This window comes from Microplitis mediator, chromosome 6 (genome assembly GCF_029852145.1).
Source record: "Microplitis mediator isolate UGA2020A chromosome 6, iyMicMedi2.1, whole genome shotgun sequence".
Taxonomy (NCBI): domain Eukaryota; kingdom Metazoa; phylum Arthropoda; class Insecta; order Hymenoptera; family Braconidae; genus Microplitis; species Microplitis mediator.
The window spans coordinates 16,901,238-16,923,581 of NC_079974.1; the positions used below are offsets into that span (position 1 = coordinate 16,901,238).

General features: G+C 24.9%; 1 protein-coding gene across 8 annotated transcripts; it reads left to right on the forward strand.

Annotated features, from left to right (window-relative positions):
* Positions 1-1,352: 1,352 nt before the first annotated feature.
* LOC130669855 (ATP-dependent 6-phosphofructokinase) lies at positions 1,353-12,437 on the forward strand. Of its 8 annotated transcripts, none has more exons than XM_057472983.1 (16): positions 1,353-1,557; positions 3,864-3,984; positions 4,097-4,248; positions 4,342-4,531; positions 4,593-4,803; positions 6,129-6,237; positions 6,730-6,918; positions 7,491-7,681; positions 7,772-7,847; positions 7,992-8,018; positions 8,131-8,151; positions 8,294-8,755; positions 8,823-9,147; positions 9,238-9,460; positions 9,846-9,978; positions 12,192-12,437. In XM_057472983.1, exons 1-16 carry the CDS (start codon positions 1,453-1,455, stop codon positions 12,228-12,230), a joined length of 2,574 nt encoding a protein of 857 aa, XP_057328966.1. In that variant the 5' UTR covers positions 1,353-1,452; the 3' UTR covers positions 12,231-12,437. The 8 variants fall into 8 exon arrangements, with proteins under 8 accessions (XP_057328966.1, XP_057328965.1, XP_057328968.1 ...); XM_057472982.1 differs by lacking the exon at positions 6,129-6,237 and adding an exon at positions 5,213-5,321 and having other exon boundaries at positions 1,354-1,557; XM_057472988.1 differs by lacking the exons at positions 1,353-1,557; positions 6,129-6,237 and adding exons at positions 2,424-2,576; positions 5,213-5,321.
* The last annotated feature ends 9,907 nt before the right edge of the window (positions 12,438-22,344 follow it).

Sequence of the window (22,344 nt, forward strand, 5' to 3'; positions counted from 1 at the left end):
AAATAATTTTTTGGTGCGAGAAATTTTTTTCGTCATGAATTTAAAACAAAAATTTTCTTGGCATGAAAAAAAAATTCTTGTTACTAGAAATGGTTCTTGACCTAAGAAAATTTTTTTTTCGCTTCTAGAATTTTTTCTTTTTCTGATACTAATCATTTTAACTCAGCGCATTGTAAAAATGCTGATTCAAATGCGAAAACGTCTCAAATAAACTTCTGAGCGTTTTATTACTATTTGAAAAGGTAATTTTTAGTTTATAACTTTTCGCGTGATTAATTCTATATGATTCACATCATATAGAATCAAGGTAGAGGCCTACAATAAATAAATACGACTTAAACGTAATTGAGATGAAACTTTAAACTAATTTAACATCTGGAATCTAGACATTTTTTGCTTCAGGAAAGAAACCGACGATTTTCAATCCATTAAATCGCATTGGTTTAAAATTGATTGACTAAACAGGGTTTGAAACTCGTAGTATCAGTGCAAATGATATGAAAAATATATTTTTTAATTAGAAAAAATAATTTTCAAATTAAAATTGAAAAAAATCCTACTTAAGTACCCTCAGCTTTTTTATAAATCGGTTTGCTTTATAAAACAAAAAAAAAAGTAGTTAATTTTTTAGATGTTTTTCAATTTCCGCGGTGACTAATAGATTTTCAAAAATCTATTAATTTTGACAGTTTTCGAATATAAGCATTTATTAGTTTGATCATATTTAATATAATGATCAAGTAAGAATATTGAAATAAAATCAAATTAAACAAGCGATAAATTAGTGAAAAAAAAATATGCGGGGGAAATTGTTTGTAAATAAAAGTGTAAAAGCGTCGATCAATCTTTAATTTTTTACCATTCCAAATTCTGGTAGAAGTAATTATTGAATTAAATTTTGGCCATTTAGAATTTTTTTATAGACAATATAGAATGTAGGTGTAGTGAATAAAAACGTAGATTTAATATTAACAGGGATTATCAGATATTTTTGGCTGAGTTTTTCTCGGTAACAAAATCTCGAAATACAAACTACAGACTGCACATTGATGCACTACTGTCTAATTTAGCAAAGTGTCCTTTAATTTTTTGGTAATACTCGTTTGTTTAAGAGAAAAACTCGGCCAAAGTTCCTGATTACTGCATTAATGCAACAAAAATAATACAGTTCGCCTTCTTGGTTGCGAGAGAGAAAAAAGTAACAACGCCAGTTAAGAAAATTATCCTGATAGCCAAGTTGACGGTAAGTTCATGAGTTACGAGAGTAGTTGTCGCCAAGTTGAATGCAATAAGTTGACGGAAAGTCGCGGGAAAATTTTTTACCTTCACCTTTCAGCAGTAAATTGACTAACAAATTTTTTAATAAAGTTGGCGATCATTTGTCAACTTGATCGCAACTAATTGACACCAACTTTCTGACCAGAAAATCTGGCTATCAGAATACTTTCACCTATGAACGTGATCTTTAGCACGTACTCACACTTTGCAAAAAATCTTATGTGTCATCGTAAATGGATCCCTTTCAACAATAAAAGCGGCGATGATGCAAGATTCACGGTAAGTTGAATTTAAAAATAATTTTAAAAAAACATTAGTTTCTTCAACCTCTGTCCGTTCTAAAAATATAATCTTGTTTGTCAAATACTTAAGATTTTAAAAGATACCTAAAATATCTCACTGTCTCATCGATAATAATTATAAGAGTTTAAAATTTCTACCTTAATTTCGCAACTTCCTCTATATTTATCACTTAATTTTATTTATTAATTTATAACAAAACTTTATCACATCTTGATAAGTAGTATTTAAACTCTTGTAATATATCATTATTTTACGGTACATTTAAACAATTTATTACGCATCCGTTTTTTTTTTGCGTATAATCAAATAATTTATTCAATACAAAACAATCATTTATTTATTTAAAAATTAACAAGATTTATTTTTAAAAGTCATCAGTCAATTTTTGTCAGTATTAAATTTCTCGTAAAAAAAAAATTGCATTTTAGTTATAATAAAAAAAAATAATAACAATATTTACTGCGCATTAAAAAAATACATTTTAAAATTACAATGACTGTCCAATCGTTAAAATTAGACAATGTTTCATTATTATTACTTTTAGCTGACGAAAATCGATTTATCCCAATGTCTAGTGTCATATATTGACTGAATTACATTATAAATTACATCATATCCCTCTCGTATCCTACGCACCAATAAAATAATTTATTTTAATTTAAATATTAAACCCTTCAAAACTGATAGCTATCTATTGCAATAGCAAATAAAGATAAATTTCAAAAAAGACAACTATTGATAAACATATTAAATTGAAATAATAAATGATCAAATAAAAATGATATATAAATTCCAGCGCGAAATTAAAAGTACGTGATTGGCTAAAAAAAAAACGCCATCTCGTGTTGGACAAAATATTCAATTTATTGAAGGTTACCAAGGTGTGGTGGGGGAAAGAGGAGGGTGTACACGAGTTGATTTAAGGTCACCTTCATCGGCAGAAGTGGCCGGAACGACGACCAGGTGACTTCTGTCAGTACTCTTAAACAATTGAGGTGCTTTAAAATATAAATTATACTCTACTTATATATCTATAAATTTTAATTATTATCTTATTTAAATAATTCAAAAAGTCATTATTATTATTACGTACTAGTAATTACTCATTTATAATTATTTTATTATTTATTATTACTGTCAGTGGGCTCTAGTGTTCTATTTTGTGACGGTTTTGTGTTTTTTTAAAATTGTGATTTTATTTATTGTCATTTTTCTTTAACTGTCAAAGTACACGACTTTTTTTTCATACAGTAGTTTTTAGTTTTATTCATTTAATAAAAAAATATTATTTTTTAATTTTCATAAATAGAACCTTGAATTATTTCTAGTTTTACATTTCATTCACTTAATTCATGATCTTACTTTAAAATTTTAAACTTTAATTGAAATTAAGACGTCAATTGTCAATGAGTAGCTGATAATTAAATAATATTTTAACTTCTTTTTTATTTAAATTTTTATTAGATTTAATAATTTAAAAAAATAAATATTATATTTACATATTATTTAATATACATATATTATTTGAGGTTATACAAAAATATATTTGTAAATTGTATATAATAGTTGCGAGAAAAATTATTCAAGGTTTTTTCGGCTATTTTTATCAATGTTCCAGGAATAAATATTTAAACTATTGTAGATAAACTATATTAAATATTAAAAATAAACATTATCTTTTTATCATCATTAAATAATAATCATTTTATTAGTTAATTTTAGTTATCTTTCATCTAAATCATTTTTTTATTACTAGTAAGTCATGTACTTTATACCTAAACGGGAAAATTATCAATAGTAGATTATAATTTTCATGATAAGTATAAATTTAATATGATGTTTATTTATTTAATCTATCATCGCAAATAATATAGATACTTATTGTCTATGAAAGTTATTACCGGATCACTGAAAAATAATTGATTGCAATGTAATTAAATTAGTTAATTAAAATAATTAAGCGATAAAAAAAAATATGTAATAAGTTATCTAGTAAAATTCAAAAGATATTTTTAATTAATTAAATATATTAATAAAAATATAACGATATCGACATTTTCATTGATAAATTAATTATAAAATTCTGATAATTATAATCATTCATTTGTTTCTCATTATTAAAGTGATTAATTAAAATAATAAACAAAATTAATATTTCATTGTATCCGTTAGAAGAAAAATGTGTCAATGTTATAAGTCAAGAGTTCAATGATTATGAACAATAATAATGATAATAACCAATAACAATAATATGCATATATATTATTTTAAATTATTTTCAGTATATGCCAAATTCTCAAAATAAAAAAATGGCAGACGAACAATCTTCAACAAAATTTATAAAGCCCGGAAGTCATAAAGGCAAAGGGCTCGCTGTGTTCACAAGTGGAGGTGACTCACAGGGTAAATTTTAAATTTAATGTATTAAATATTATTATCATTATATTTTATTTTATTTTATTCGAATGAATATTTATCGAGTATGATGTAATAAAATTTTTTGTTGAATGAATAGGTATGAATGCTGCTGTACGTGCTGTAGTACGTATGGGTATTTATTTAGGCTGCAAAGTATTTTTCATAAAAGAAGGATACCAGGGTATGGTAGATGGAGGAGATAATATTGTTGAAGCGACTTGGTCATCTGTGTCTTGCATCATTCATCGAGTGAGCTCACGAATTTTTTCTCCTTTGCCAATCAATACTTTTATGATGATGAAACAACATTTTTTTTTTCATCTTCTTTTATATTTTATTTAGGGTGGTACTGTAATAGGTTCAGCAAGATGTATGGATTTTAAGGAACGTGCTGGACGTTTGAAAGCCGCTAAAAATTTAGTTACACGCGGTATTTCAAATTTAGTTGTAATTGGTGGTGATGGTTCATTAACTGGCGCAAATTTATTTAAAACTGAATACCGTGATCTTTTGAAAGAATTAGAAGGAACAGGTAATAATTAATGTTATTAAATTATCTGATAATTTTTAATAGTAATATAATTCATGTTTAGGTCAATTAAGTGCTGAACAAGTTGAAAAGTATTCGCACCTTCATATTGTGGGTCTGGTTGGCTCTATTGACAATGATTTCTGTGGCACAGATATGACAATTGGTACTGACTCAGCGTTACATCGTATCATAGAGAGCATTGATGCGATCGTCAGTACTGCGTATTCGCATCAGCGAACATTTATTATGGAGGTCATGGGTCGTCATTGTGGGTAAGTTATTAATTAGTAACACTGCTAGATGTATATATAATATAATTTTTTATTCTTTATATTTAAGAACGTTCTAATAAAGTCATAATTATGTTAACGACTACATTTTAGTCTTGATTTCTTCAAGGTCTTTGTTTTACTATTTATTGGCTAGAAAAAAAATTATTTAGTTTTTGTCACAAAATAAAATTTTAATTCGTAAATAAATATTTTAAAACCATCAAATTGAAATGAAAAAGTTTTTTTATTTCAATAATTCTAGAACGTTCTTAATCTTATCATAAGAATGTTTAGGACAATCTGTTATTTTTTTATTTTAGTGAGAGTATCGCACTTATTTTTTGATAATTAAATTTATTTAATAAAATACACGAAATTATGTCACGCAATAAGTTGTAACTTTGGTTAGGTACCTGGCCATCGTGGGCGCATTAGCCGCCGAGGCAGACTACGTATTCTTCCCAGAATGTCCACCCCCTGTCGACTGGCCTGATAAACTTTGTAAAAAATTGGAGCAGGCATGTGATATTCGTCAATTGATTTTATCAATTTATTTTACACACTTTTTATTGTTCGTTTACTCGTAAAATTTTTTTTCTACTAACTTCAGTAGACTAATTAAAGATAAATTGAATTTTGGTAAAAAAAAAAAAAAAATCAAAAATTAAATAAATTATATACTGACATTCGTGTCCATATTTAATAATAACTATTGAATTCGTAGGAAATAGGACCAGGAAATAAATGAATTACTTTAAATAAATTACTTTAAAACAATTTATTTAAAGTAATTCATTTATTTCCTGGTCCTATTTCCTACGAATTCAATAGTTATTAAATAAATTAAATTTTTTTTCGTTGCTCGTCATATCACCATCACGCTTGTTCTCCATATTTATTAAACAAGATTGTCTTAAGATATAAATATTATCATTAAAAAAAATATATATAGATATAATTTGGACAGTCGTATAGAAAAAATAAATTACCAATAATTAAATTGAAATTAAACGCTTCCATACAGGCTGAAATATAAACCAGTTAGATCCAAAAAGTTTGTCAGCTTTGCAACCGATCAAGTTTTTCTAATCACAATCCAATAAATTAAACTAAAACTAATTAAGTGGTATTGTTTCCAGCTAGGTAACGATTTAAAAATATGCTAGCGTTTTAATTATTCCCTAAAATTTATCATTATTGAAAGCTCGACTCCAATTAATAACTTAATAGTTATGGTCATTATAATCCATAATAATAATCCCTTATGATTCCCTTGTATTAGTAGTATAGTACCTTCAGTCAGGTATCATTATATAATATTGCAGCTACCTGGCTCTAGTGGCAGCTATGTGTTCAGAAGCAGACTTTGTGTTCATCCCAGAGTGGCCACCAGAGGGTGACTGGCCAAACAAGCTCTGCAAAAAATTGTTGCAGGTTCGCTATTAATTACAATTTTTTTTTGTTTTTTTTTCTTTTCTTAGAAATATAATACATCATACTAAAGATAAATATACTGAACATCTTTATTAAATTGGTAAATTTATTTTTAATAATTAAATTAAAATTATAATTATAAATTTTTTAAAAAAATATTTAGCAGAAGACAATTTTTCACAAGTATTATTTAATATATGTGAACTTTTTTTTAAGTAAGCCATTACATTGTATTGTTGTTGGATGCTTTATCAAATACATCAGCATGCTTTTGCAGTTTGTTTTTTTTACGTAAATAATTATCATAGTTCATTAATGAATAATCATTTTTTTTAATGATTATCATAATTTATTAATGATGTTATTTAAATTAACAAACTAAGTACTCCCGATGTATTAAATTTTTTTTGTTTTTTTTTTATATAAAATTTAACACATTTAATTAATTTGTTATTTAAAAATTTATTATTCTAATTTTAATATTTTATTTAGGAACGTCTTTCGGGTCAACGTTTAAATATTATAATCGTAGCAGAAGGAGCAGTTGATAGAAACGGAGATCCTATTACTGCTGAAAAAGTTCGTGAAGTTGTTGTTAATAAATTACAACAAGATACGAGAATAACTGTACTCGGTCATGTACAGCGTGGAGGAAATCCTTCAGCTTTTGACAGAGTTCTGGTTAGTATATATTTATAAAATATATTTTTTTTTGTCCCACGACTGTTTTGCCGTGAGAATATCGTCAAAAATTATAATAAATATAATGACAAAAAAAATAAGAGATTTTGCAGTAAAACTTAAGTTGAATTTGTTTATGTGTATTGAGACCGAGCTTTCTCGTACAATGATTGATGTATATCTGTTCTTAATGACTACTTTAAAATCTACGTACAACTTTTCTTAAGGGCAAAGAGTGGGAAGTGGGAGTAGATTCGAGCTGTAATAGAGAAAAATTCGGAAGTGATTGGTAAAGTGGAAGGAAAAGAAGGGATGAGGGGCATTACGGAAAATGGGCATGAGCGTGGGATTGGTGTAACGAAAACGTAAGAGAGAGGCCTTTAGAGAACAATAAATTGTTGGATAATTCTGAAATTAAAGAATAATTCGAAAAGTTATGAATTATTCGATTCGAATTCCGAATAAAGTAGTTAGATTCGATTTGATTCGCGCACTCCTATTAACTATATAGTATAAATGAAATGAAGTAATTGATAGCGTATTAAATAAACTGATTAATAATATTTGCTCAGGGTTGTAGAATGGGTGCAGAAGCTGTGATGGCTTTGATGGAAGCAACACCTGATACAGAAGCTTGTGTCGTTACTCTTGATGGCAACCAAGCTGTACGTTTACCATTAATGGATTGTGTTAATCGTACCAAAGCTGTATCACAAGCAATGGCTGATAAAAATTGGGATCTTGCTGTTAAATTACGTGGAAAGTTAGTTGATCAATTGATAATGAACACTTTATAAATAAAATAATTAAATTAAACTAAATTAAATAACTCTTTGGTTTTTCTTTAATTCAGAGGTTTTGCGCGTAATTTGGACACATATAAAATGCTTACAAGATTGAAAGCTCCAATAGGTGTTCAAGATAACAAGGTAATATTTAATATTTAATTATTTAAATTCAATATTCTTAATATCTGTCGTGTTATTAAAATTACGATATTTAGAATAGAAAATTCTTTAATTTACTTGGGTATTAATTAAGGGTTTTTGTATTTTTGTTAAATGCTGCTTCAGAACAGCATCGAACACGTCTTAACAAAGGTAACTAATTTATCCTGAAAAAAAAGTATTAACAAATGCTAATTAGTTAAATTCGCCTAATAATTAAAATTTACCATCAGTTACATGTTAAAAATTAAAATTTTTTTTTTAGCAATTGACACTCTGTGGTCAAGTAAGTTGTACTGTACAAAACAAATGCATGAACTTTCATATTTTTTTAGTGCATACTATACTAATTTATGTTATTTTTTTTTGTTTTGTCTAACTAATCTTGAGTTAATATTTGTATGCTATTAAAATAATAAATATTTCAGGATCAGTATACACTTGCAGTGATGCACGTTGGATCTCCATCGTGTGGAATGAACGCAGCCGTAAGATCATTTGTAAGAAATTGTATTTACCGTGGAGATAAAGTCTATGGTGTTTGTGACGGTGTAATGGGATTGGAAGCTGGTAAAGTTAAACTACTGGATTGGTCATCTGTGACAGGATGGGTTGCTCAAGGTGGTGCGTATCTCGGTACAAAACGTGCGCCACCTAAAGAAGATCAATTGCCGCAAATAGCTGCTCGAATAAAGGAACTTGGTATTCAAGCTTTGCTTGTTATTGGTGGGTTTGAGGGTTATCAGACCTGTCTTTCATTCTTGAATGCACGTAATGAATTTAGTGAATTTAAGATTCCGATTGCTATGATACCTGCAACTATTAGTAACAATGTTCCTGGAACAGAATTTTCTCTTGGTTGTGACACAGCATTAAATGAAATAACAGAGGTATAATTATTAAATATTAAATAAATAAATTCATTTAATTTATATTTATATATAAATTTTGTTAAAGATTTGCGATCGTATTCGTCAATCAGCACAAGGAACTAAACGCCGTGTATTTATTATTGAAACAATGGGCGGTTTTTGTGGTTATTTAGCAACACTTGCTGGTCTTGCAGGTGGTGCAGATGCAGCTTATATTTTTGAAGAGAAATTTAATATTAAAGATTTGAATCAGGATGTTATTGCTATGGCTGCTAAAATGTCTGAAGGTGTTCAGAGAGGTCTAATTCTAAGAAATGAAAGTTCAAATCTTAATTATAATACTGATTTTATGCAGAGATTATTCAGTGAAGAAGGAAAAGGATTATTCAGTTGTCGGTCAAATATTATTGGTAAATTTTAATTTGCTATTATTTATAAATTTATTATGAAATAATATAATTATAATTTATTGTTGACTTATGATAAATTTTATGGAACAGGTCATATGCAACAAGGTGGATCGCCAACACCATTCGATCGTAATTTAGGTACTAAAATGGGAGCCAAAGCGGTTGAATGGTTTACTGAACAGCTTAAAAAACACACACAACCTGATGGTACAGTAAATGCTTCTACACCTGAAACTGCCGTTATGCTCGGTATTATTAAACGACAGTATAAATACACTCCACTGTCAGAACTTGAGAGTCAAACTGACTTTGAGTAAGTTATTTTATTGTTAAATAATTATTTATAAATTTATTTTGGGCTGGTCGGTTTAATATATTAAACTGGAAAATTAAGTCAAGTTGCGATTCAAAATAATTTTTAACACAATTTATTTTTATTAACATCAGCGAACCAACGTTTACTGATATAAAATAAATAATAATTTTAAATGTAATTTATAAAATTTTTTAGTAGAGACTTTAAGGAATTAGTTTTATAAAATTTTTAATTATTTTATATTAAAAAATTTCGTTGATTTAATTGAGAATAAAATAACTTAGATCGGAGCATGGCTTAATTTTCTACTTCAAAAAATTTATATAGTCAATATTATTTTTATTATTATCTACTACAATATTTTTTTTAAAATTATTTTTAGACATCGTATTCCTAAACAACAATGGTGGATGAAGCTCCGTCCATTACTAAAAGTACTTGCAAAACATGAGTCAACTTACGAAGAAGAAGGATTATATATTACTGTAGAGGAAATGGATCTTGGGGAACCAATGGTTTAAATTTACACAAATAATGATTATTAAAATAAATAATTATTTCGACATAAATTACATAATTTATGTGTCATAATTAATAATGTCGGTTACTGCAAAATCGATGCAGGATACACTAGATAATTTTACAGTCCAGTATTGAAAGCTGATAAATTAATTTTAATTAATTAATAGAGGTCATGAGTCACAAAATAAGTCATTTTTAAAAAATTTTTTTTTTTGGTTGCATGACAGAAAATATTGAAAATAATTCACGTGCTTAAAGTTTATCACTTAAAAAGCTTTTTATCCAATACAATGCTTTCAAGTCAATGAGTACAAGTTGAAAATAATTTTACCAAATATCAAATCATTTCATAACTAAACATTTATTATATCATGCTCAATCATTGGTTGTTTACTATAGTTTATTTATTTATTTGAATCCATAACCAGCTAGACATACATTTTTTTTTCCTCATAAATCTATAGTTTTAATATTCACCATACCCGCGCCAAAAGTTTAAATTTCTGCCCTGTTTCCTTTGAGAAAACAGATGATAAAAATTAGTGCATGTGCCATTCTTCTCACAAACAGAGGCAAAAATATAAACTTTCAGGTGCAGATTTGGTGACAAATTACATACACACCATGGAGGAAGTCCTTCCGCTCGGGTAGGTAATTACGCACATGGATAGAAATGACCTACTTTCCTCTTTAGGTGTGTAATATACTATTACTATTTTTTGTTTTTCCTTAGATAACAGTTTTATAAAGTAAATTTTTTTTTCTCAATATTATTTTATATATTACTCAAAGCTATGAGAGGCTATTTGGATAATACACTTGTCTACCTCATAAAAAACAAAGTTAATAAATAAAATATATATTTATTTAAAAGCAAAAAAACAACAGCAAAGCAATTTGTAAGTGCAAATTTATTGTTAGAACAATGCCAGGCTATTTAACACAGGATAAGCGCGTGAAATATTCATAAATTAACAACTAAATTATTAAGGTATTTAAGATCTAATATTTATTATTTAATCGAATACATCAAATTTATTATTAACAAATGAACTAAATTATTCAATCGTTCTATAAAAAAAATTGATTAATCAATTTTTTCTAATATATTTCTATACTACGGCAGACTGTCTATGCAGTTATATCCTCATGTCCACGAACGGTTTGAGACCAAAATTTTGATTTGATAACAAACCTACGACTCGTCCGGACGAGTACATACGGCCTCGCTCGTGCATGTGAATGATTTAAATTAATCTAAAAATTTGATTTTATTTCAATTCTTTTTAATTATCACTTGGGCACTCTGTCATGGTTGTAATAAATTAAACATATATATGTATATATATATATATATATATATATATATATATATATATATATATATATATATAAACACAAAAATTAAACTTACGGAAAAAATGAAAATCAAGAAGCCAATAAATAAAATATTTTATTATAAATAAAAATAAACCCATAAAATATATATTTTCCAATAAATAATATATTTATTTATTAAAAAATCGTTACCGTCGTGATTTTTATTAAATTTCTATAATATTAATGGTCGATCAATCAATTTATTAATGAGCACGTAATTTTTACCAGCACATAAAATTTATAAGACTTTCTAAATAACAAAAAATAAAATAACAATTTAAATTTATAATTATAATGTCTCGACAGCATATATATTTATGAGAAAATAATCGCAATTGTTGTTAATAAATATATTCAATTGTTAAAGATTTTTATCAAATAAAAAATCGAATCATTTATTTATGTTAGAATTAATAATTTTGGAAACAAAGAATTAAAATTGTGATTTTTTTTATTAGCATATACGATGATTATCATGAAAAATAAATTTTCTTATAATTATTGTTACTAAATTATAGATCGAGATAAATTAAAATAATTGATCAAACTATTTAATCATTGTATTACTAATATTAATAAATAATTAAATAATGATTAATGATTTAATGGCATTGATCGAAGCCTGCATCGAATTATTTATTATAGTTATCGTTATTATAGTGTAATTCATAAATATATTTATACATATATAGTATCAGCAGTACCGACATGACATTGAGTTGTATGACTCTGTTGTCATTTTTTAGAATATTTATTAATAATGTGTTATAGAAAAAAAGGCTAATTAATAACACCAAAATGTTAATATCAATATTTTTACTTACAGATGTATCAATCATTGTTGAGCGATGATTTTAAACTTTAACTTCATCTCTAGTATTATGTCACTACATTATTTATTTTCATTAAAAAAAAAAATAATAATAACAATAAAGAGAAACAATAACAATAAGTATATAAACAAAATATCAACGAAACCAACAATAATGAAACGGCTGGATTTTTATTAATGTAATTAATGTCAAATGTTATACTGATGGTGTCGAATAAAAATATACATACATAATTTATACATCTTGTAATATCTATGATCCTATTAAACCTCTATTTATAAGTATATACTAAAAGATGTTCTAAAAAGCTTGTAGCATTTATAGGATTTAAGAATGGTGTTTAAAAAATCAAAATGACAACAATACAACCAAACTTTTAGTTGTATTTTTTAATTCATTTTCTCGATATTTATAGTACTGTCTCGACTAAACACTTTCCCTTCGTCCATATTTAGTTATTGCCATTAAATAAACAAATCATAATTTTATTTAATAAATTATTGTCATTTAGAATCATTACTACATTCAGATAAAATTTTTCACACAGTTAATTAATGGTTTAGAATCAAAATAAGTGGTACTTTATCGTATTCTGTCCCAAAACGCGCAGCACCCCTGTAACTGATTGCAAATAATTATGGTGTAAAAAAAGGATAAAATAATCGAGCTTTTTATTAACACATACACTAATGCGAAACATTAAAGGAACAAAATAACTTTTAAAATTTTTTAGTGATTATAGCCCAATATTATAGCTTTGGTTTTGAATAAGTTAACTTTTAAACCACTTTCTCTTGCCCAATTAGCAACAGCTTGAGCATCTAGCGGCATTTGTCTGATTGCTTTTTGCATAAAATGAATATATAAATGGAGGTAAGTGAACGTATCAACAGCAAATAAACCATGCTTCGTTAAAATTAGTTGGCTAGCTACCGAATTCATTACTATTGGAAACAAGATAGGTCGAAGCACTGAGCCTTGTATGACTTCTGAAATGATTTAGAGGAGAGGATGAGGTGCGTTCTATTATGCCCAAGTATTTGAACTTACTCCTAACAACTGTTCTAGACGGCAGATTAGACAGCGTGTTCTTGAGGTAATTTTCACGAGCACGAATTGGTTCGAGTTTTAAGATTTAAGAAAAACGACGCTTTTGAGGTTTTTCATGGAGATTTGATGTATTGGAGATTTGATCGGAGTCAAAACTCATTTTAATCACTTACATGCATTTCTGCTGGAATACATTGATTTAATTGAACATGTGAAAATATTAAGGTAGTAGAAATGTAAATGTAATTTTAATAAAAAAAAAAAAAAAATTATAATAATGACTATGCAGTATATATTTATTGAATTTTTACAGATATTTTGATATTGGGTATAAACTGTTGCGATTGATTTAAAAAAATTCATTTTAATTGCTATATAAACATCTCTATTTATATATAAAAAAAAACTAGATGCACATCATGAATATATAAATCTATTAAGGACTTTGATATGGGTTTTTTTATGGGGTTCTTATTACAAAAACTTTATTACTCAATGTGTTTTAACTGCCATAGTAGAGTGATAAGAATTGTGCATCACGTGTACATGTTTCACGGTGGCTTGTTTAACCAACAGGTCCTGATGACAGGTGGTGAGATCTTAGCACAACCACCACAAGTCTAACTTAATTCGAGAAAGCCAAAAAATCGCTGTGGAAAGAGTGAGGCTTTTGGTCGTTTTATAGACATATAAACACGTCTAATAAGTAATGTAACAATATATATGTTTTACTTTGAAAAAACGTAAGCAATACAATATACATAATAAAAATAATTGTACTACTAAATAAAAGAAAAAAAAATTAAAAATGGGATTATATACAATGGAAATTTATTCTTTATTTATGTGGTATATAATTTATAAAATAATCAAAAAGATATTATAAAGAAAACAAAAAAAAGGTTATATGTATCAATTAGTCGAGGCAAAGCGTTAGTAATATTGAGTAGTCTTACTTCCGCCGTTGACGCGCGTCAGATATTTGTATTTATACTATTTTTTTGTATGGATGAAAACTTTTATCAAATATATAATAAGAAAATGAGTTTTATCTATTAAGTGTAGAAATGAAAAAAAAAAAAATGAAGAAAGAAATGATTGCAGTTGATTAAAAAAATTAATTTTAATTGCTATAAAGGTATCTGTATTTCTATAAAAAATAAAAAAAAAACTAGATGCACATTATGAATACATAAATTTATTTAGGACTTTGATATGGATTTTTTATGGGGTTCTTATTACAAAAAACTTTATTACTCAATGTGTTTTAACTGCCATAGTAGAGTGATAAGACTTGTGCATCACGTATACATGTTTCACGGAGGCTTGTTTAACCAACAGGTTGTGAGATCTTAGTACAACCATCACAAGTCTTACTTAATTAATTTGAGAAAGCCAAAATCGTTGTGGACAGAGTGAGGCTTTTCGTCGTTTTACTATGTAAGATAATGTATACCATCAAATAGACATATAAACACGTCTAGACAAATAATGGAACGATATGGATAATAATAAAAAAAAAAATTTAATGTGATTATTGGCAATGGAAATTTATTGTTTATTTATGTGTTAAAGTTTATAAAATAATCAAAAAGATTGATATATCAATTAGTCGAGGCACAGCGTTAGTAATATTGAGTATAACGTATAGTAGTCTTACTATTGCCGTTGACGCGCGTCAGATATATATATATTTAGATTATTTATTTGTGTGCATGAAAATTTTTATTAAATATATAATAAGAAAATGAGTTTTATCTATTAAGTGTAGAAATGATATAAGATATTTAATTTATCAGTAAAAAATGAGTTTACAAGTACTACTGGGAATGATCAAGTAATTTACGAGTTAATGAATATTGGTAGTATTGTAAAAGTTATGAAATTAGAAATAAATGAGCTGATAATAGTTGGATACAAATTTAGAAACTTTTCATTTCCAGAAATGTCAATATCAACGGACTAGCAGAATTAAAATCTCAATGTTTATTGTCGTCCATTTAATTAAAATTGAATAATGAGTCATATTGAATAACAATCAATTTTTTCAAATTTAATTTAAACTGTTGTATTTTTTTTAGATATTGTCAAGAATGAAAACTGCCTGATGATCAATGCAACAAATAAATAATTTTAGAAGATTTGAGGATAAATTTAATGATATCAATTATTTTTAGATCAATTTTACATAAATTATGGCTAGTACATATTTTATGGCTAGTATAGTTGTGAAAAAAGTATAAAATAAATAATTCATAAATATTATGGAATCTATGTATTAAATATCTCAGATATCAATGTATGTATAGTAGACTGGGCCGAAAAAATTGACTATTTTTTTTTTTTCATAGCTATATCGAAAATATTATTCAGAATGACAAAAAAAAAATTTCATGAAAGTTTGAGCCCTTAATATTAATTTTAAGAAGTCTATCATCGCTATTTTTAATTTTAATTCATAATTTGATGTTTTACGTCAGAACTGCTAAAACATTGGAGTAAAAAAAAAATCATTCTTACTTATTCTTCTGTAAAATTAAATTCCCTACAAAAAAGGTCTGATTGAAAATTGTCGTCAGACAAGCCGTTTCCGATTAATTAAACTTAATAAAGTGATATATTTTTTCGATTTAACATTTTTAATTTTGAATTTTGTAACTGACGAATCAATAAATATCTAATAAAGACCATGACAAATTTTTGAAGGAAATTTAATGCTCTACAAAAAAGGTCTCTTAACATTTTTTGCTAAATTCACTCCTCCGAAAGTTATTAAAAATTGAATTTGAGTCAAAACGATTTCAATAACGTGAATAACTTTCGAAGGAGTGAATTTAGCGAAAAATGTTAAGAGACCTTTTTTGTAGAGCATTGAATTTCCTTCAAAAATTTGTCATGGTCTTTATTAGATATTTATTGATTCGTCAGTTACAAAATTCAAAAGTAAAAATGTTAAATCGAAAAAATATATTACTTTATTAAGTTTAATTAATCGGAAACGGCTTGTCGGGTGAAAATTTTCAATCAGACCTTTGTTGTAGGGAATTTAATTTTACATAAGAAAAAGTGGAAATGAATTTTTTTTACTCCAATGTTTTAGCAGTTCTGACGTAAAACATCAAATTATGAATTAAAATTAAAAATAGCGATAATAGACCTCTTAAAATTAATATTAAGGGCTCAAACTTTCATGAAATTTTTTTTTTGTCATTCTAGATAATATTCTCAATATAACTAAGAAAAAAAAAAATAATCAATTTTTTTGGCCCAGTCTAATGTATAGAAATAAGAATAAAGTTGGTGATAAAAATTAATAATCATGAGTGATTTTTTTATTTGAAATATTTAACAATGACTAATTTAAGTAATCAATAATAAAAATAATCGAATATGAATAAATAAGAATTTTAATGGAAATTATGTGTTTAGTTTGAAAAAGAAAAAAAAAATGTATTTGAAAAAAAGTTTAATAAATGTATTTAACAATATATATATAATTGTGTATATATAAATTTATGAAAATTAAAAGATATTGCTTGAGACATAGGTGAGTAGCCTATCGATAATAGAGTATTATTATAAATTAATTTAAGTTATTGATTTTCAGTCGAAGCTAACTACAATTAAAACACAACACAAGTGTTACCGCATTCTACCAAGTTAGTAAAAAATTTGTGAATATAAAATAAAACTTTTGTATGAAAGAAAAATTTCTTAGCATCCACACTAGATAAAAAAAAAAAAAACAAAAAAAAAGAGCAATAAAAGAATGATTATAATCAAAATAGTTTAACAAAAAAATTAATTGTAATATATGATTATTATTATGGGATTAGTTTACAAAGCAGTTGAGACTACAAGATTTGATTTATAAAAATTTAAATGAAATGTAGAAAAATTGTTCCTAACAATAAAAGGATAAAAATTTTGTTAGTGTTTCAACTCAAAAAAAAAAAAAAAAAAAAACTAAAATTGAAAAGGAATGGAAAAACAAAGTAGAAAACTGGATATATTTTTTTTTATAATTTTAGTATTTTAATAAATATGAAGAAAGCTGGAAGTAATTACTTATATACCGTAAAAACATTATTTTTAATATGATCATCGGAGAAATAATTAATAAAAATGAATGTATTGATGATGTTAATTAAATGTAAAATTAGACATATGTAAAAAATCCCTATAAAAAAAATCTCGAGGTTACTACAGAGACTTTTAAGACTTAAAATGCGGCTGAGCTATAGAGAATTGAATAAAAAAAAAATCCTAAATTTCCTGTGTAGCTTAAATGGAAAAACTTCAAAATCAAATGCAGGAATTTTATTTTTTAATGTTTACAACAACATTTTGAAATTAGGGTGAAAAAATAAAAAAAAGTAGTCGCTCCAAATGAACCACCCTAATAAATATATTAAAGATTAAAAAGATAAAAATCGATATAAAATATGAATTTTATGATTTTTTAGAGTTTGATATTGGGTACAACGAAATTAATGATTATTTTGAAGGATGCTGGTGAAATTTTTAATGAAATTAATGATTAATTTGATGGTATAAAAATTTTTCAAAGAATAAATATTTATATTTAGTATGGAAATGAAGAGAAAAGAAAAAAAAAAAAAAAACATTAAATTTATCTGTAAAAAATGAGTACACAAGTATTACTGGGAACAACCAAGTAATTTACAAGTTAATGAATATGGGTAGTATTGACTTTTTAATTCCAGAAATGTTAATATCAACGACTATCAGAATTAATATCAAGATGTTTTTTGTCGTTTTTAAAATGGAAAAAGAATAAATATGAGTTATATTATTTAGTTATAGATAACTATTTATTTTAAACATAATTGTTGGATGACAATTAATTTTTTTTAAAATTATGTATTTTTTAAATATTGTCAAGAATATAAATTTAATGCTATTAATGAGTAGTCGTAGATCAAGTTTATGATCATAAATGATGTAATATTTATCGAATAATAATAATTTCTTTATTTTTTAAGAGTCTGTTAGTTTTTGTCACAAGATATAAATGAAAACGATTTTTATTCATAATATTTATGTTTATTATATTACAATAGATATTGCTATAATATTTAAATCTAGTTAATAAATTAAAAATAAAATACAATAAATTTTATGGTTATTATAATTGTTAGCATAAGCTTTTTAAAATTAAATATAAAATACATCGAAATTAATAAATATTATAGAATCTATGTACTAAATATCTCAGATATTAATATGAAATAAGAATTAAGTATTTGATAAAAATTAATAATAATGAGTGATTTATTTATTTTAAATGTTTAACAATGTTTGATTTAATGGGAATACACTATCTTACTCATCATATTGTTGTGTGTATGTTGATTTTCATGATGAATAGTGAAAAACTGAGTGTTATGTATTTAGTTTGAAAAATATAAAAAAAAAAAAGAAATGTTTTGTATTTGAAATAAAAGTAACTATCAAGTTTGTAAAATTTTGTGAATATAAAATAAAACTTTGATATTAAAGAATATGATCAACGAAGAAAAAATGAATAAAGATAGATGCATTGATGATAAGTTATTTGATAATTAAAAGAAAAAAAATAAAATTAAGAATCAAATTATAATGAGTATATTATAAATATAGTTTGTTAAGTTGTATGTAATAAATTGGAATAATAAAAATAATGATAAGAAATAAAACTATGTTGGATAATGGTTATTACTTGGTTGAGGCAAATCGTTGATGGTAGTGGGTATCAAGTAAGGTAGGCATGCTCCCGCCATTGACTCGTGAGTATAGAAGATGTTTAACATAGCATAGCACTTTAAGAAAGTTTTCGATTTATTAGAGCCGAATGTTATACGTATTATAATTATTTATAATTTTGATTTTATAATAATAATTATAATATAATACCAAGTCAACATTTCATGTTTGATTATAATTAAATATTAAAAGTGCAATAGAATGAATACTGTGAATTAGGTGATAATGCTGGTATCTAAATATAAATTGGTTACTAAGAGCAGTTGAATTTTGCTATTAATTTGTAAATATTTAAGATAAGTATAGGATAAAGAAAAAATACTAACAATAGCAAAATTCGGGGAAAAAAAAAAATGTGTATAATATAGTTAAAAATTTATTAGTCAAAAGATTTTATTTGGTGTAGAGATTATTAGTTTATTGATAATAGCATTCAATGTATATTTCAGTACAGTTTGTTAGACATTAAGGAATTGCCGTAGCAAACTACGCTCGAAGCCTAGAGTTCAAGTACTACCGCAGTTTACCAAGTCATTTGAAGATTCGTAAATATAATAATGAATTTTATTTTTTATTTGATTATTGATTAATTAATAAAATGTAAAATTTAAGAATTTAAATAGTTATAAAAAAATGAATAAAAGTGACAAATAATATCAATAAAATCTTTTTAATAATTATAAAAATTCAAAAGTCTTAAGAAAATTCTCAAGATAAACGTGACTGTCCGAATATTACTGTCAAATTTTTTAAATAAGATTTGAATTCAACTGTTTATTAAAATCTCTATTCTAAAATTAGCTTATCATTAACTCGCAAACTTGTTGATTTCGATGGATTCTAAAAAAATTATCACGGTCAATTCTTATTTATTAGTGGTTTAATCAATTTTTGTTCATTGAAACCAAATTATATTTAATTGTTAATGTAGCAGACATGAGACAATTTACAAATTTCAAATAAATGAATAAATTAATTAAACTAATAAAATTAAAAAAAAAAATGCACGTACAGATGTTGCATTCATCTAAATACGCATTTTAAAATTTTTATTCTGCTTACATTTCGATAATTTACTCTGAAATTTAAAAAATTGCCAATTGTCAGCTACATTCATATTCATATTTTTTATTATCATAGAAAACATAACATGAACTAAATTTTTTTTATTCTCTTGTAATTATATATATTCAGTGACAGAATAATTTTTTTAAATAAAATAAATAAGATCGTCTTTTTTCCCGCGTAATTTAAATACCATTCGAATGATATAGATAAATTGATTTATCTCGATACTTGGAAATAAAAAAGAGTTTAAATCATGAAAAGGCACAAATTCAAGTCAAGACCTTTTTAACAATACCAAATTTAATAACTTTAATTAATTGTATCATATAGATATGGCTGGAACAAAATTTACCTTATTCATTTATAAATATCAATATATCATAATTTTTTTTTTTTTTTTTACAATATATATAAGTTTTTATTATAAAATAATTTATACTGTTATGTTAATTGAATATAGTTAATATATATATAAAACAAAAGATTTTCGAGTAATATAATTGAAAATAAATTTAATAGAGACTAAATAAAAAAATAAATAAATAATAATAAATGTATGAAATCTTAATTCAATTTTAATCAAAATTTGAATGTTTAGAATAAACTATTATTGATTGATAAGATATAGAAGTAAAATTAATAAGAATTTGTGTCGATAATGTTACTTGCGAGCCAATATGTGTTGTAGCTATAATAGTAGAGTAACCAGAACTTGAAATAATTCTAGCCGACTGCTGAATGTAAAAAGATAATAATAATCAAGCCATTAAGCCATTTTTTTTTTTTTTGAAAAATAAGAAAAAAAGAAATAAATAAAAAATGAGAAATATATTAATTAAATAATTTTTATAATAGAATGATTTGATAGTAACGGGGATATCTTGTCATTTTTAATAGCATAGATATTTTTAGTGAAATGTTTTAATAATACGAAAATTAATCGAGATAGTGAAGTATTTATGACTTGAAACATTATTTTTTCTTTATAATTCGTAATTGAATAAAAAATCAATTAAAATACAAAAATGTTTTCATGAAAAGTAATAAAATATTTAATTTTTAAGTATATATTGTGTTGAAATGTGTAAAAAATTATTTTCACTATGTTTATCTTTATAGCAATAATTGAAATAAATGTCTTTAAAAAAAAGGATTTATATAAAATATAATGAGAAAGATTTTTACTATCTGAATTAACTTTTTTGTTTACAGAATAGCAAATAAATATAGTGTTATTTGTTTCAATATTTTTCAAACGATGTTTTCATGATGGTTTATATATAAAATTAAAAAAATCAAAGATTTATTAAATTTATTTATTTATAATTTTTATAGAATAAATGATAAGAATTGATGATTTTACATAATCGACAATATTTATTATTATTATATATTTTTAAATTATGTTATGTTCAATGAAAAAAAAAAATAAGTAAATAATATTCATTGTAATAAATAATAATCAATATAGCAAATATATACGATACTTGAAATACAAATTTAAAAAAAAATAATTTATTGAATTTATTTATTTATAATTTTTATAGAATAAATGATAAGAATTGATGATTTTACATAACCGATAATATTTATTATTATTATATATTTTTAAATTATGTTATGTTCAATTAAAAAAAAAAATAAACATTTTTTATTAAAATAATAAAATTACATTTAAAAGAAATAATAATACTAAAATGTATATACATTTAAATAAATAAATAATAATCAATGTATAAAATGTATACGATGTATAAAATAAAAGTTTTTCAAAAAATAATTTATTAAAATTATAGAAAAAATAATAAGAATTAGTTATTTTACATAATCTATAATATTTATTATTATTTTTATAGTGTATATTTTAAAATTATGTTCAATTAAAAAAAATAAAATAAATAAATACTTTTATCGAAACAATAAAATTATAATAAAAAAAAATAACAATAATATCGTTTATATACATTTAAATAAGAAAAAAAAAAATTTTATATTGAAAAATATTCCAAGTATGAACATGTAATTTAGATACAGGGAGCTACCGAAGTATCCGCCGCCGCTGACGCGGCTAGCAGTTAGCCCGCGCTAGCAACTTTTTTAGACGCCGGCTCGTACTAGTATGAAAGAGTAGTCGGTCGAAGCAGTACTAGTAAGCGCTGACGGAGACTAGCTACGGCAAGATACTCAATATCAACGCATCATTGCCACGGGTCGATGTCTATGACTGAATGACTCTATATGTGGTAAATCGCTACGGCGTTT

Coding starts and splice junctions, on each gene's coding strand:
- LOC130669855 (XM_057472983.1), top strand. CDS start 1,453: ATGAACGTGATCTTTAGCACGTACTCACACTTTGCAAAAAATCTTATG. Junction 1,558..3,863: donor GCGATGATGCAAGATTCACG/GTAAGTTGAATT, acceptor AATTATTTTCAG/TATATGCCAAATTCTCAAAA. Junction 8,756..8,822: donor CATTAAATGAAATAACAGAG/GTATAATTATTA, acceptor ATTTTGTTAAAG/ATTTGCGATCGTATTCGTCA.